At 48.5% G+C, this 14,139-nt stretch overlaps 1 protein-coding gene across 1 annotated transcript; it reads right to left on the bottom strand.

The window, feature by feature from the left end:
• Positions 1–251: 251 nt before the first annotated feature.
• On the bottom strand, positions 252–12,340 carry MFAP5 (microfibril associated protein 5). Its single transcript, XM_030041286.1, has 9 exons — positions 11,679–12,340; positions 11,215–11,277; positions 8,426–8,473; positions 7,228–7,263; positions 5,524–5,559; positions 4,691–4,726; positions 3,879–3,966; positions 3,371–3,444; positions 252–2,793 (listed from the first exon to the last, which is right to left on the bottom strand). The coding sequence occupies exons 2-9, from the start codon at positions 11,273–11,275 to the stop codon at positions 2,669–2,671; spliced, it is 504 nt and encodes a 167-aa protein (XP_029897146.1). The 5' UTR covers positions 11,276–11,277; positions 11,679–12,340; the 3' UTR covers positions 252–2,668.
• Positions 12,341–14,139: the final 1,799 nt, after the last annotated feature.

A 14,139-nucleotide genomic window follows, 5' to 3' on the forward strand; every position in this document is an offset into this window, starting at 1 on the left:
CAGGAAAATCTAGCCCAGCTATCCGTGGAAAAAAAATGCTGAAGATAATTTTCTGTATCTCTAGAAAAAATAATGACCTCCCAGGAAGACCTGTGATTCACAAGTGAAAGGAGGGTGGCAGGGTAGGACTGGGCTAGCAGGGAATAAAGAGGTCCAAATGACAGATTTGGGCTGGAGTCAAGTCTGCCCACAAATCTGGAGGAAATACAGCTAGAGACAAATAAACCCAAACACATGAGAGTTGCCAAGAATAACAGGAAATAAATTTTCTTTTAATATTTTTGTGTGCATTATATGGACTCTAGCATTAAAACAGTGTTCTCCTGGAAAGGAGCACCTCTTCCCGTCCCTGCTGAAAGCAAACAACAGAAAGGCTTCTAACCATTCCCCAAACTGTATGAATGTTAAATTTCTATATACTGTACAGTAGCTATGTTATACAGTTATATATCTATATCTATATCAGCTTACATTCAACTCTAAATACAGAGTGGAGACTTGGCCTAGTCCGATTTCCAAGAGCTCCCTCTAACATCTCATCTCCATCCTACCTTCCTCCACACAGGCAAACTCCACAGGCGTCCCAGCATAGAAGTCAGTGGCTACCAGTGGCTTGAATGTCTTTGAGATCAAGCTCTCACTGCCCTCCTCCATACAAAAATGTGCATAGTCTCAGTACAGAGAAATTCCTCCTCCATCCCTAGTCTCATGAGCCTTGAGTACTCAAGAGGAGCATCATCCTCTGTGTAGTGGTGTGATGCCCTATGTATAGGGTGACATTCCAGTCACCGCATAACTTGGAATTCTTTCTCCTGTATAGTGGGTTAATACAGAGAGATTTAGCCCATCGATGGCCAATTTTGACCTTATGTGGAACAAATCTGTGTCTGCACAGAGTGTCTTCTCCTACACAGAGAATGTCACCAGCTTCTTGCTGCATACACCAGAAATCTGAGTCCCGGGGAGAGGGTCTTACCTTAATTGTTTTGCTCTTTTTTTCAGAAACGTCTGCCTCTGTGCAGCAAACTGTCCCCTATATTGTGTGACCCTGGCCCTGTGCAGCACAGCAGTGCTCCTGCAAGGCTGAACGGTACTCAGTTCAGCAGCTGAGTACATTATGCGATGGGCGTGTATGGCTACTCTAGCAAACTGGCTTTCTGTTAGTTGGGAACAACACTTAGAGATCCTAGAGACAGGGTCTTGCTGATCTGTTGCAGTCACCTAAGCTGCTCAGCTCCAGTGCCCCACAGAATCATGCCACTGAGAGTCACACAGAGTGATTAATACACTTCAGACAGCTCTTCCCCACTTACCCTACCCCGTCTCATAGTGAAAACTGCCGATATACCTGGAAAAGTTCTCTATATATCTGGAAAACAAAGTTCTCGAGCAGACCGCAGACATCCTGTGCTACCAGAGTGAATTCTTTTCCCCAGGTTGGCCTGCCTCTATAAGTGCTTATACCTGCAGATACGTTTACCTCCCCACCAGCACCTGGTTCTGTGCAGGTCAGCACAGCCAGAGAACCTGCAGGAAAACCCAGGGATCCCAGAGAACAATTCTTCTCCCACATCCCATTCCAATTTGTGACTCCTTTCTGCTTTGTGCTGGAGCTCCCAGGTCAGGAGGTAGGAACTCAAGTGGAGCTATTGAAAGCAGGCTCAGCAACTGGAGAGTGTGGAGGTAGCCAGACCAAGACAAGTCACCAGGACAAGCTAATTCATTGCAAGTTCCCAGTACTGCGAGGACACAGAGGTTCTTCATGGGCTCTCTTGGGCTTAGGAGCGGAGGCAGCCCTACTTACTGCTCCCTGGAACTTGCCTGGAACGGGCATCAAGAGATTTCTTCAATGGAAAGGGAGGGACAGAACGGGAGAGAGGAGAGGATGGAGAGGAAGAGGCAGCACGCTATTCCAACATAATCTTCTTGAGAAAACATAATGCCATACTAAATCCAGAATTCTTCCTTTTGGTAGCAGTTGTGTGTGAGGGAGGCAATGAACTTGAGACAAAGAACTTCCCAGAGGTAGTTATAAATGATCTGCTGCCATACAGGGACAATGAGGTTTGCCTTGTGTTGAGGACAGCTCATCTCCCAGTTCTGTCCCTTCTCTGAGGCCAGCAGACACAGGAGGAGGCTGTGCTACCACACAGCAAACTCAGTGGCTCAGGAGGACCAGAGAGGCTCAGGCTGACTAACCATATCTGAACTCACACTGATGCCATGTAAGAAACCCAGGCCAGGAGTCCTAGGTTTGCACTCCTCCACGTGAGACACAGCTTAGGGCATCTGTACCGTTGGAGAGGACTACATCCTGTCACCATGTCTGTCTCTCTGCAGGGGCAAAGCAAAAGAAGATGCAGCACATTTATAAGGACCTCTGGGAAATAAGCAGTTCATGGCCTGCAAAACAGAGTTTGAGAGAAAAGAGGGGAGAGCATCCCACATCCTCAGCAACAGATTTAGAAGATGACAACAGCCACCATGAACAGACTAGCAGAGAGGGGACTCTGTGTACTGCAGCACCTGAAGAAGAGGATGTGGGGGAAGGCAGAGAAGCAAGGAAATGGCAGGGAAATCACAAACAAGAAGGACTTGTCTTGGGTTGTAGGTAGTGGATGATGATTTCTCTTCTCTCCCTTCCTTTTTCTCTCCTACTGTTGGCAGCTCACAGAGCATCAGGCCTTCTGCGCTGCTGCTGCTCCAGGAGTTGTCTGCAAGGGAGATGCAGAGGTTGCCCAGATCGGCGGAGACGTCGAGAAGGAAGGCCAGCCAGCTGGCGACAGATCTCATCTGAAGACATAGCAGACACACACAGGTTGACAGATAATCAAAGCTTCCTTCAAATTCTTCACCACCAAAATAGTTAGAGGTACATCCTTCACTTCATCTGCAGAAACTGTTGGAACTGCTGAATCCTTTTATACGTGAAGCAAGTGAACAAGTCCTTAGGCTTTTATTCATTTCCTTCTGGCTTTATTAATGTACAATACATATTAAAATCACTCGTATTTTGCTGCAGCAAAGACTGCATAAGAAATCTAGACTAGATCCTTTTTCTATTTGTGAATAGAAGCACTGAGAGTTACTCTTTAACCTCAAAGGAATGCAACTTTGAGTAAGGGTGTTTCTGGGGCTAGCAGAGCATGATCAAGATTGAGGAAGGCAGAGCTCTCATACTTGGTAGTATGATATCTACTTCCCAGTGTTTTTCATGGCATGCATACTGGATGCAAGGCTGCATTGCATTACAGCTCCCCCAAACCTAGTCCAGGGAAACTACTACATATGGGTTGGGTAATTAGGTAGCTTGGAGACTCTATCAGATGGCTACAGCTATTCTTCTAGGTTAGCTTGTGCTATCACTCACCTTGCATGACCTCGTTCTCCTTGCAGACAATGCGAGAGCACACCTCCTTGTTTATTATGTACATGCGACGCACACTGAGGGATCACCAGGAACACGCCAAGGACAGTAGTGAAAGGCACAGGGACCCAAAGAAATAAAAAAAGGATACAGGCAATAAACATGTATAGTCACTGATGAGGAGGCAAATCCTAAATTTTTAGGATTAGTTAGTCTAGAACAAGGCTGTTGTCAATAGGAAAGTAATCTTTGTCAAGACTTCACGAAATGGCCAAATACCTTAAATATGGATTACGATATAGGGCACATTACAGCTCCTTAGTGCTGCACAAATAATAGTTATTGTGCTGTTTTAATTAATCACCCTAAAAGGACACTCTCAGGATAGGATGCATCTCACCAACTGGTTCCCTGAGGGAACCTCTAGTCTTCAAAGGAAACAATTGCTGAACTGGACATGCAATTTCTGGAGAGTTTTTAGGGCTTTTCTTAGAGACTGCTGGTTTCTTACCTTGTAACACAGAGGTAGCTGATACACTGCTTCACTGGTTTGTGAACAGAGTACAGGCGTGTGCAAGGGAACTTTTCTTCACGACAATCTGGGAACACACACAGAGAGAGGTGCAAACCAGCATCACTGGCAGAGGCACTCATTCTGGCACACTTATGACTTCATCACTAGGTACTGTCCTCCAGGCTTCTAGGGAAGGCCCCTAGCCACTATTTTGCACTCTCTTGTGAGAGATGGGGATGGTTTAGAGAAGAGGGTAATAAGGTAGACATTTCTGATCCCCTTGCCTCATAAGACAAAAGTAAGGGAAAGTTGAGTGAAATGCAAAATAAGCCCACTGGGAATCCTCAATACAGAAGGCACATGCTGTAAAGCGGACAGACACAAATAAACAAAATGTAAATTGTAGTCGCATGTTTAAGACACATGTTTCTAAAAGATCTGCAATCTCAGAACTCAGTACACAAATCTAGTTCCTTTCTTTTCTGGACAATCAACCCTGTAGCTAACTGTGATGGGTTTTCTTGTATTTCCTTCTGAAATGCAAGGTCTCAGCCACTGACAATGACAGAATATTGACCCAGTGTATCTGGTCTGATGATCTGCCAGTTCCTCCCCTCCTCTGCATGCCACCCAGGGGAAGAATTCCGCTTCCACTACCATCATTCTCCGGTACTTCTAACTCAAGGAACAGGGTGAAGGGAATTTTCCAGGAGACAAAGCTCAGTGCTCAGCCAGCACCTGCCTGGAGAGGTAACAGGGTGGGTGAAAGTGGGTCTGGGAGGGGATGCAGGCAGCAAACTTAAACGTACCTGATGAAGCTGTCGTAGTTTCACTGTCAGACTGAACTGGAAGACAGACGGTAGCAAAGTTAGCGTGATTACCATGGTTCCTTCCTAGACATCAGCTTACTCAAAACAAATAACTGGAAAGCACTTTCAAGAGCCCTCCATTGTAACTTCTAATTGGAAAAAGATTTCATTGTTACTGACATGAAACCAGAAAAGAAGGTACAAATCCAATATGAATCTAGTGCCAGCTACACAGCCAACAATGCTAAAAATCTGTCCAAGCTTTACCATAAAGCATTGCCACTACTGTTCAAAATTACACTGTAAGGGCATCTTGATGTATAATTAGAAAGGTCAGGTAAATGTATTTAGTTGCTGTAATTGCCACCCACCTAGGCAAGAAGCGAAGGAGCCTGTGACTGCCTCTTACTAAGGCATAGTGACACCTTTAAGAAACAGCACCCCCAGACCGCTGGTTCTTTAATGTCCATGACAAGGGGTCAAAAGGAGGTTGGTTTGTTGTTCCCTCTGATACAGCAACCTGCCTGTACCACAGTAAACCAGTACATTGTATTATTTACCCAGTGAGAAACTGGAAAGGAACCCAGAGGACTGACTGCCAGGCGCAAGTTTTCATCAACAGTTATAGAGGACTTGTACTTCTCTTGTTCACATGCCATAGTGTCAGCCAGACGCACAGACAAAACAGGTGGGCGTAGAGAGGAGTCTTTTGGGTGTCAGGGCTGCGGTTAGGGGCAGTCAGGGAAGGCAGGATTCTGGGTGTGCAAGGGAATGGGCAAGGAGAGGGAAGGGGGGGGCCACAACATTTGGCTGTGAACCGAGAATAAACTCACCAGGACTAAGAAGCACAGGTGGTGTGACAGCTGCAGCTGGAAAAAGAGAAGATGTTCTGAAAGATCTTAATTTGAGCTTTTAGTCTCTTTCCCCCTCCCACAGTTCTGCCGATGGCTCACCACTCCTGACCAGTTGCCATCCCACATCTGGGTCATAGAGAATGCTGATCATGATGTTGTTATCTGACTTGTCAGAGTAACTGCAGGCTTTCCTTGTGAATATGCTGGGTGTCCTACAGATGATGGGATGCTGTAGGGCAGAGATGGGTCCCATGGCATGTCCTTTGTGAAGAATTTCTTCTTGATCCCACAACAATAAGCGCTTTGAAGCCAAAGTCTGCTGTAAAGGCTTCACGTTCGGTCTTTTCAGGCTTAGATGTAGGTTAGCCACTGACAGTTTGGTCTGGACACCAAGTCTTATCTACCCTCCTACAGACTGTCAGGTCTCACACACTGAAGACAAGACTGACACAGGTTGCTTTCACCTCCCATCCCCACCAGGAAGATCACACACATCGCGTATACAGTATTGTGCTTCCACTTTTCTCCTCCAGCGCTGTCCCATGACAGCTGGTCAGCTTGACCCACAACGTTCTAGGCAGCTGATGAGCAGAGTCACAGGGCAGAGGAGAGACCATGGAACTGCTGTCCTGGAGAACAGGACACCACTCTCGGATGAGCTCTCCTACACACAGCACACTTCCCAGCAACAGCCAAGCGCTGCTGTCTCTCCTTTGTCTCTTGAACCATATCACCGACCAGATGTGTTCTCCCTCTCCCTGTCCTGCCTGGTCCCCCCACCTCAGGGGGATGTGTTTGAGAGATTGACCCAGCAGGGAGAGAAACCATCGCCGAGGCCAGTGGTACTGGATTTGAAACAGGACTCTTATGGAAAAAGTGGGGAGGCTCCTTCTTGAGTCCCTGGCCCTCTCCTCCATTGCCCATTGTGAGCCCGGCAGGATTAAATGCCTTGTAAATGCCAACACTCATATCAGGTCTGTGTCCTTCCCCTGGGGCTATCTCCACAGCAAGGCTTGGTTCTGTAAGGAGGCACACTGCATGCTCCAAGTGCTCATCTTCCAAGCCTCTGCCATCTACCCTATCTTTCACATACATTTCGCTGTCTCCCAGTGACATAGCCACAGGCACAGCAGGGAAGACAGTACTAAAAGAACAGTATTTCCACCTCCCCATCCCACCACTGTTCAGAGTTTGCTTTATTACTCTCTTGTGGTTTTTTTGCCACCTCTGCCTCCCGAGCACTCAAGCATGGCCGCTAGCTGTCAGCAGACACGTACGCAACCTGTGTCCCATTGCTGCCCAGTTAACCAGTGAACCTGACCAATTTCTCTCCCTTGTCATTTAGTCTCTTCTTTCCTGCAACTTTCTCTGGAAGCCCAGGCTATGTAAGCTTTGGATTTCATGGCTTCCTGCAGTGCAAGCAGCTTCCAAGAGCCCTGGTACACTGGGTGAGATTGGCATTTCCTTGGAGAACAGGCCGTTAAGTCACCCTAAATTCATCTCCCTGCATGGAGCACAGAAAGGACTCCCAGACAGCCATAAATGCTGGAAGAGCACTGCTAGATGTCAAAAATGGGGAAGAGGAGTTTCTGAGCATAATGGGTAATTTCTGGGTCTATGTAGGCAGGAGTAAATGTGAAAAGGGGAAAAAAAGCCTGAAGTTGCCAAGAGATAGGCGCTTACCGGAGGTGCTGATAAGAGAGTCGGTGCTAACGTCACCTGGAAAAGAGAGAATGTCCTTGAGAGAGCTTGTCTTTACTTTGTGGTCCCTTACATAGCTAGCCATAGCTAGCTTGAATTACCTTGGCCACCAGGGTAGGCTCCTGAGACAGTGGGATCCAATCCAGTAAATACATAAATAAACACAGTACCCCCATCCCACCCGTATCCATCCCCCTTTTCAGTGACTGGCCTGGGACTGGATTTCTTAGTGTACATGTTGCATCAACCCTTACTGAACTCTGGATTCATATTCTGACTTCTCAGATATGGCCACTGTAGGCAACTCAATGGGAAAGAAAGCTGTCTGAAACAAAGGCACTGATGGCTCCTGCAGCAGTAGGACAGACAGCTGAGGCACCCACTGCGGAGGAGGGAGGCAACTCCAGGACCTAGCCTTGACTGCAGAAATTCATCAGCAAATGAGTTTCTTTGAAAGGCAACTGATGGCAAAGCTGGGGTAGGTGTGATGGAGGGATAAAGTGTGAAGGAAAGGGAAGCTTGGTGGACACGTTTTGGACTGGCTTCTGAATAGTTTTCCGGGAAGTCCAAGGTATTACACATGACAGGATCATAGTTGGGAGATCTCTGATGGCTTAGCCAGGGGCTTCAGTTTGAAGAAAAGGCAGGCCCTTGTGGTTCTTCTGGGTGCTGAAGCATGATGCAAACATACGTTCATTTTATCTCACCGTGTCACAGAAATGGAAAAAGGTCCAGAAGGATAAAGCAATTCACCCCCAACAACACAGCCAGTATGAGGACCAGTCAATATCCTTTCTGAGTGGCCTCACTGCTAAAGCACCATGCCACTTGGGCACCCTTTCTCTTGGGATTTTCCTGAGCAGTGGTAGAGTTCCTGAGCGTCTCATGGCTGAAGGGTTATCAGCTCTCCTGGATTGCCTGCAACCCTTGACTGTGAACATAACTTCACTTGGTTCAGCTAAGTGTTCAGGACCCCAACACTAGTGAATTATTTGTAAAGAACACACAACACTTAGCAGGTTGTCTTGGAGGGCTTGTTTAATCTTCACTGAAAGGCAAGCTCACAATGTCACAGGCAAGGAAACAAAGAATAGCATTTGCAATTAAACAGGCTGTAACTACACAGGTCAACTGGGTCACATGAGCAGTCTTTAGCACGTAACATGCCTGTAATACTTACCAGTTGCACTTTCCAGTTCTTGCCCATTGACCACCCATGGAAACCAGTCTGCAAGAGAAGAAGAGAGAGGAGTGAAGAAAGGACAGGGATTTCTATAGTCTGCAGGCTGTGTGAAATTTTTGAAATGCCTCTCTGTCCAGGAGACACCACTGCCCTCTGCTGAAAGGAGAAATGCTCTCCTCTCTGCCTCAGCCTCTGCTGCTGTCTGGGTTTGTCCTTTAAAGACTTGTGGATACAGTGGATCCTCATTCTATCCCTGCTGCTTCCACCAGGGTCAAAGGCTAGGTACAGGGACAAGATAGTAAATACCTCTGAATCTGCTACCGGGCTTTGCATTCCTGAAATGCCATTTGATGCATTTTGAAGCCAAATCGCACCGTTGCCTCTGTGCTCTGGAGGCTGGTCAAAATCCCTATCTCCATCTTATAAAAGAGGAAGCTGAGTCACGGAAATTATTTGCTTGGGGTCACAGATTGAGTCATTGGCACAGTAAGAAATGGATTGCAGGTCTTGTAGCTCCTTAGGCAAATATTTATCTGGTCCATCATCCCTCCTGGGTATGGAGCACAGAGCAGATCTTTCCCCTCTCAGTCCCTGGGCACACTGGAGAGGGAGAACGGTGAAGGCTTGGCTGTGCATGCTGGGTGGAAGAGGATAAATTGAAACTGAGCTAGACTGTTCATTTGTCCAAATATAAAGGGTGAGAGAGCTGCTTCCTACAGCAGCCAGGAATAGGAAAATATTTCCTGCTAGCCACAGAGGAGGGAAATGTCTGCATAACTGGGGTGGGATGAAGGAAGGAGTTGGCAGGAAAAACCCAGTGATCTGGGGCACTGCAGGGATGTGTGCAGGACCAGCCCAAAAACCAGTACACTCTGCTACATCTGATGAACTCAGCCTTTAGCTTTCTGTTAATGGGAGCACGGCATGGGTAAAAACTATCAGGTCTGGAGCTTTTGTCTTAGTTCTTCCTCATTCCAAGAGCAGTTACTTGCAGATTGCAGAGGGACTCTTGGGACCCCTATATAATCCTGCTCTGCAGCATTACAGGAGTCGCTGGACCCTGCTATTCCCTTCCCCACCCAGCTGCCCACAAGGGCTCAGCTGCTGGCGATTGACCCAGACATGTATAATAACTTTAGTGCACAATGTAGTGCAGCCCAAAACTTTCCCTGTTCTGGCTAATCTCTTAACTGTAACAAGTAGAGGAGAAAAATTATATTGAACACTTTCTCACTTGCTTCTGATACAAAAGGAAGGACACAAATTCGGAAACCATTGCAGGGGCCAGTGGTGCCAGATTTGAAACAGGAGTCATAGGGAAAAAGGGGGGAGGCTCCCCTTCTTTTTTATAACATTGAAAAGTCAGCTCTTACTAGCTTTCTAGCTATTTTTTTTTCCCCTCTTCCCTAGGAGATAACTAGAAAACTGGTCCAAGTCTAAAACAACAGGGCACAAGTAAAGTGAAACCTCTGTATATGAGGAGACAAAAGAGGTGACTTCCTTATCAGATTTTCAACCATTTCAATTTCTATCTGCTATGGTACCTGACTCACATGCTTTATAAATGATTGGTCTTTGTTGTCCAAGTTGCAATAAATTCATCCTTGAAGTCTGAGAAAACTGCAACCCTAATTCACCAAATCTGTAGCTCACCCAAAACCAAAAGAGACAATGAGACCAGCTAGTGATTCCTGTTGTTTTCCAAGTTAAAACAAAAAAAACCCCAGAAATGCTAAAACAAAACACACAAAAGCCAGAAATATTCTTTTCAGGCCTTCTTCATGCTTCATAAAAACCACTGCCTTTTTTTTCTGTCTCTAACTTTGTAGGCCACCTATAAGCTCATCTCTTGAATGCCTCACCTCCCTGCTTCACACTCACAAACATGACATCCTCCACTGTGCACCTTTACAGGAAAAAGTGCTATTGGGAGCAGAATCAGGCTTCAGCATGAGGGTAGGACTGAGGAGAGTAGATTGGAATAACCTGACTTGAATGGGATAGGTAAAGTCATCTGTCTCCTACATACGGCCTTTCCTGGGCAAAGCTTTTTCCATTCACTGGAATTAATCTTCTTTTGCTGTCTGTCCTAAGTCTTCTGACTATAATGTCTGATGCTGCCCTCTTGTTTCGCTTTTTTTGTGATGTTCCTTTTTTAACAAATTTGATCCCACCTGAATTTTTGCCAGAGTAACTCCAAGCAAACAAAGACATGGAGCAACAAAACAGAACACCCCCACCACCAACAACAAAAGCAGAGAGTGGTTTGAACTACGGAGGTTAGGTTTCTCAACACAGCTATACAAAAAAATACAAAACCTCCCCACAGCCAAGTGGCCTGGAATAGGGCCATTCCAGCAGGAACCGCTAGTGACAGCAAACTATGACAAAACGAGTTTTGTGGAGCACCGGGAAACGCTCTGCAGATCATGCCAACACAGGTGGTACAGCTGTCTATAGTAAGCACAAAACACAGCTAACCCTCTTCCTCAGCTCTGGACCTGGCTGTTTTGCTTACCCAAACATCCCTGCAGTGGAGGTTGTGGACCTCTGTCTCTTGCGACTCCCAGTACTTACTGGAGAGTAGACATATATGGGAGCCAGTCCCCAGTTCCTAAATTTTTCCTTACAACCCTACATCCACCTTGCCATGTTTGGTCCTTCCCCCTTCACTGTCCATCTATGTTTCTCTGTCTTTCTCCTTAGGTTACTGCACATTAGCCTGCATAGGAAACTCTGCGGGGCCGGGATGGAGAAGAAATCCTCCCCCCGGCGTAAGGACTCACCAGCTGGGGACAAGGAGAGTGCTAAGAGACACAACAGTATACAGGCTCCAGAGGTCTTCATCCCTGTGGAGTGGAGGAGAGAGGAGTCAGAGGAAAGCTAAGGCAGCAACAGGGATACCCCCCTGATAGCCCAGGAACTCTTTGCTTGCTGCCTCCATTTCCCTCTCAAGACCATTTGGTCTTCCCAGCCTCTCTCTCACCTGTCTCCCTCCTAATCTGGCCAGTTTTCCAGGTGTTTCTGAAACATTTTGGACCAAATATATAGCTCCATCTGCTTGCTTTCTCTTTCCACCTCCTTTTTCCAGTCTCCATCTCTTTTCTCACCCAGGTGGACAAGCCCCCCTCCACACACACCCCCCCAGCATGCAAAGAAAAGTTTCCCCTTGTTATCTTCCTCCACTCTCTTCTGCTTTTAAATGATCTTGAGAAGCACTGAGAGGATAGGTAGGGTCCCCATCACTTACTGCAGCCCTCGGTCTCCACTCCCTGCAGCAGCAGTCGCTCTCTCTCTCCCTTTCAGTGGTCCCCCCCACTTTGGCTATTGGATAAATCACATGCGGCCACACCCAGAACACGTTCTACTTTTGGTTGTCTTCAAAATACGAATTTGTGGGGGAAAAAAAAAAAAAAGAAGAAAGAAAGAAAGAAAAAGGAGAAGCCAGCGAGATGGTGGGACGTGGTGTCATCATGCATCTGGAATGAGGGGGGGAGCGAGGAGCAGCAGCCCACACCCTCATTCCAGAGTTTATTATCCTCCGAAGGGAGCCCGCTCCTCCCATTCCCCCGGGAGGGCCCAGCACCAGGGACGGATTCTTGCCGCTGCCTTAGACCTCCGGGTCCCGTTTCGGTCTGTGCGCCCCCGTTCCCCCCCCCCCCCCCCTTCCCAGCCCCTCTTCTCCTTCCGAGGCCGCCACATCTCGCCGGCTTTCCCCACTCCGCCGCCGCCTCCTCCCCCCCCCTTCGGTTCTCTTTTCGTGCCGTTTGCCTGCCCGCCCTCGGGCACAGGGACGCTCGGCAGAGCCCGCACCCCCCGTTTCCCGGGGTCTCCCCCCGGTTCTCCCCGGGGCTCTCAGGCTCCGGACACCGGGCCGTGCTCCTCCAGCCGCCACGTCCGCGGGGTCTCTCCGCTCCGGCCGGCAGGGGCGCGGGCGGCCCGGCCTGCGGCAGGAACCGAGCGGGGGCACGGGGGGGGGGCGCAGCGGGGACTTGGGGGGGCTGAGGGGCGGCGGGCAGCGGCGCCCCGCCGGCCGCGGGCAGATGGCGGGCTGGCAGGCAGCCAATCGGCTGGCAGGAACAGTGATGACATCACCCCGCTGCCCCGCGCCAGGGGCGGAGGGGACCAGCGCCTCCCGGCGGGACGGGGATGGGAATGGGAATGGGAATGGGAATGGGGATAGGAATGGGATGGGGATGGGGATGGGAATGGAGATGGGATGGGGATGGGGGTGGGATGGGGATGGAGATGGAGATAGGTTGGGGATGGGGGTGGGATGGGGATGGAGATGGAGATGGGTTGCGGATGGGGATGGAGATGGGTTGGGGATGGGGATGAGGATGGCGATGGGTTGGGATGGGGATGGGGATGGGGCTCCCCCCAGGACCAGTCTTGTGTGCGTTGGGGGGGACGGGGAACAGGCAGCAAGCAGGGCACTGGGTCCATTCTGCAATGCCATGGCCGTTCTGGCCAGTGTTTGAAAGGTGGGGAATAGGGAAAATGCGTGCAAAAAAAAAAAAAAAAAGTAAAAAAGTAGCAAAATGGGAGAGACATAAACTGAGAAAGGAAGAGGAAGAATGAGATCTGACCCTCCCTGTCATCCTTCAGACTCCCTTGTGCCTCCAAGCACGCTGCATTTTATGAGAGAGGGAGGGGCAAGCCCGTGAGCCCCACAGGAATAGCCGTACTCCCCTAACCCTTCCTCCAACAGCCCCGGGATCCCCCGTCTTCTGTTGCTTTCTCAGAGATTTCTTTTCCCTTTGCTGCTTCTGGAATTACTCCTCTGGGCCTGAGGAGGCACTGGCCGGATGGTGCCCCTTGTACGAGCTTCAAGGCACAACCTCAGTCCTGAAGCCAAGGAGAAAGCGAGGAAATGACCGAGCTCCCTCCCTCATGCAGCAATGAAAGAGAAACCTTGTAGGGGAAAGCTGTGTCCCGTACAGCTTATCCCGGTAGCCAGGTAACCCTTGTTTGCTCTCAACAAATTGCAAACTAGAAATAAAATCCTATAATGCCTTGTAGACAGTTACTGAGGAAATCCTCACTATGTCCTCGCTGCCCCAAGAGACCCAGAAGAGTGCTACTGCGTGTGACATACCTGAAGCCACCACTTCTTACCTAACAGTGGCTGAGCATCAGCTGTGGCAGTGCTCAAGAGAAAAGACAGAATGGATTGCTCCTTCTTATTTCTGCTCCTCCCAAGACTCACGGGGAAGCAGCTGTGGTGGGCAGTACCAGAAGAGGGGTAGAGGGGATGGGGAAAGCTAGGCATTTCCCTGCTTGCCAGGGCAGCCCTCCGGACCCAAGCACCATCACTGTTTTACCTGAGCGAGACACCATCATTCCCACTTTCAGGGACTGGCTAAAACTCAGTCCACTGGGGACGCTCAAAAGGTGTGATTAAACAACCAAAAGAAAATGATGGAAGTTATAACAGCACCCCGGTTTGAGGAATCCTCTCAGATCCTCAGCTTTTTCTGGAAGTCCACATAGCGGTATGTTTGGGCTACACCTTTCCACACAGCTTGGTTTGTTTTTTGTTTTTCTCTGTGCCTCTGTGTTGTCATTCAAGCCTCTGTTACTGCTTAACTGGATAACTAAAATAGCTTGAAGACCTTGTGAGTTCTGAACACATTTATTTGGAAACTTTCATTGATGCCCGATGTTTTGGTCTAGCAATCTGTTGATGTACCACCATCTCCCATAGAGCG

This window comes from Aquila chrysaetos, chromosome 17 (genome assembly GCF_900496995.4).
Source record: "Aquila chrysaetos chrysaetos chromosome 17, bAquChr1.4, whole genome shotgun sequence".
Classification (NCBI taxonomy): Eukaryota; Metazoa; Chordata; class Aves; order Accipitriformes; family Accipitridae; genus Aquila; species Aquila chrysaetos.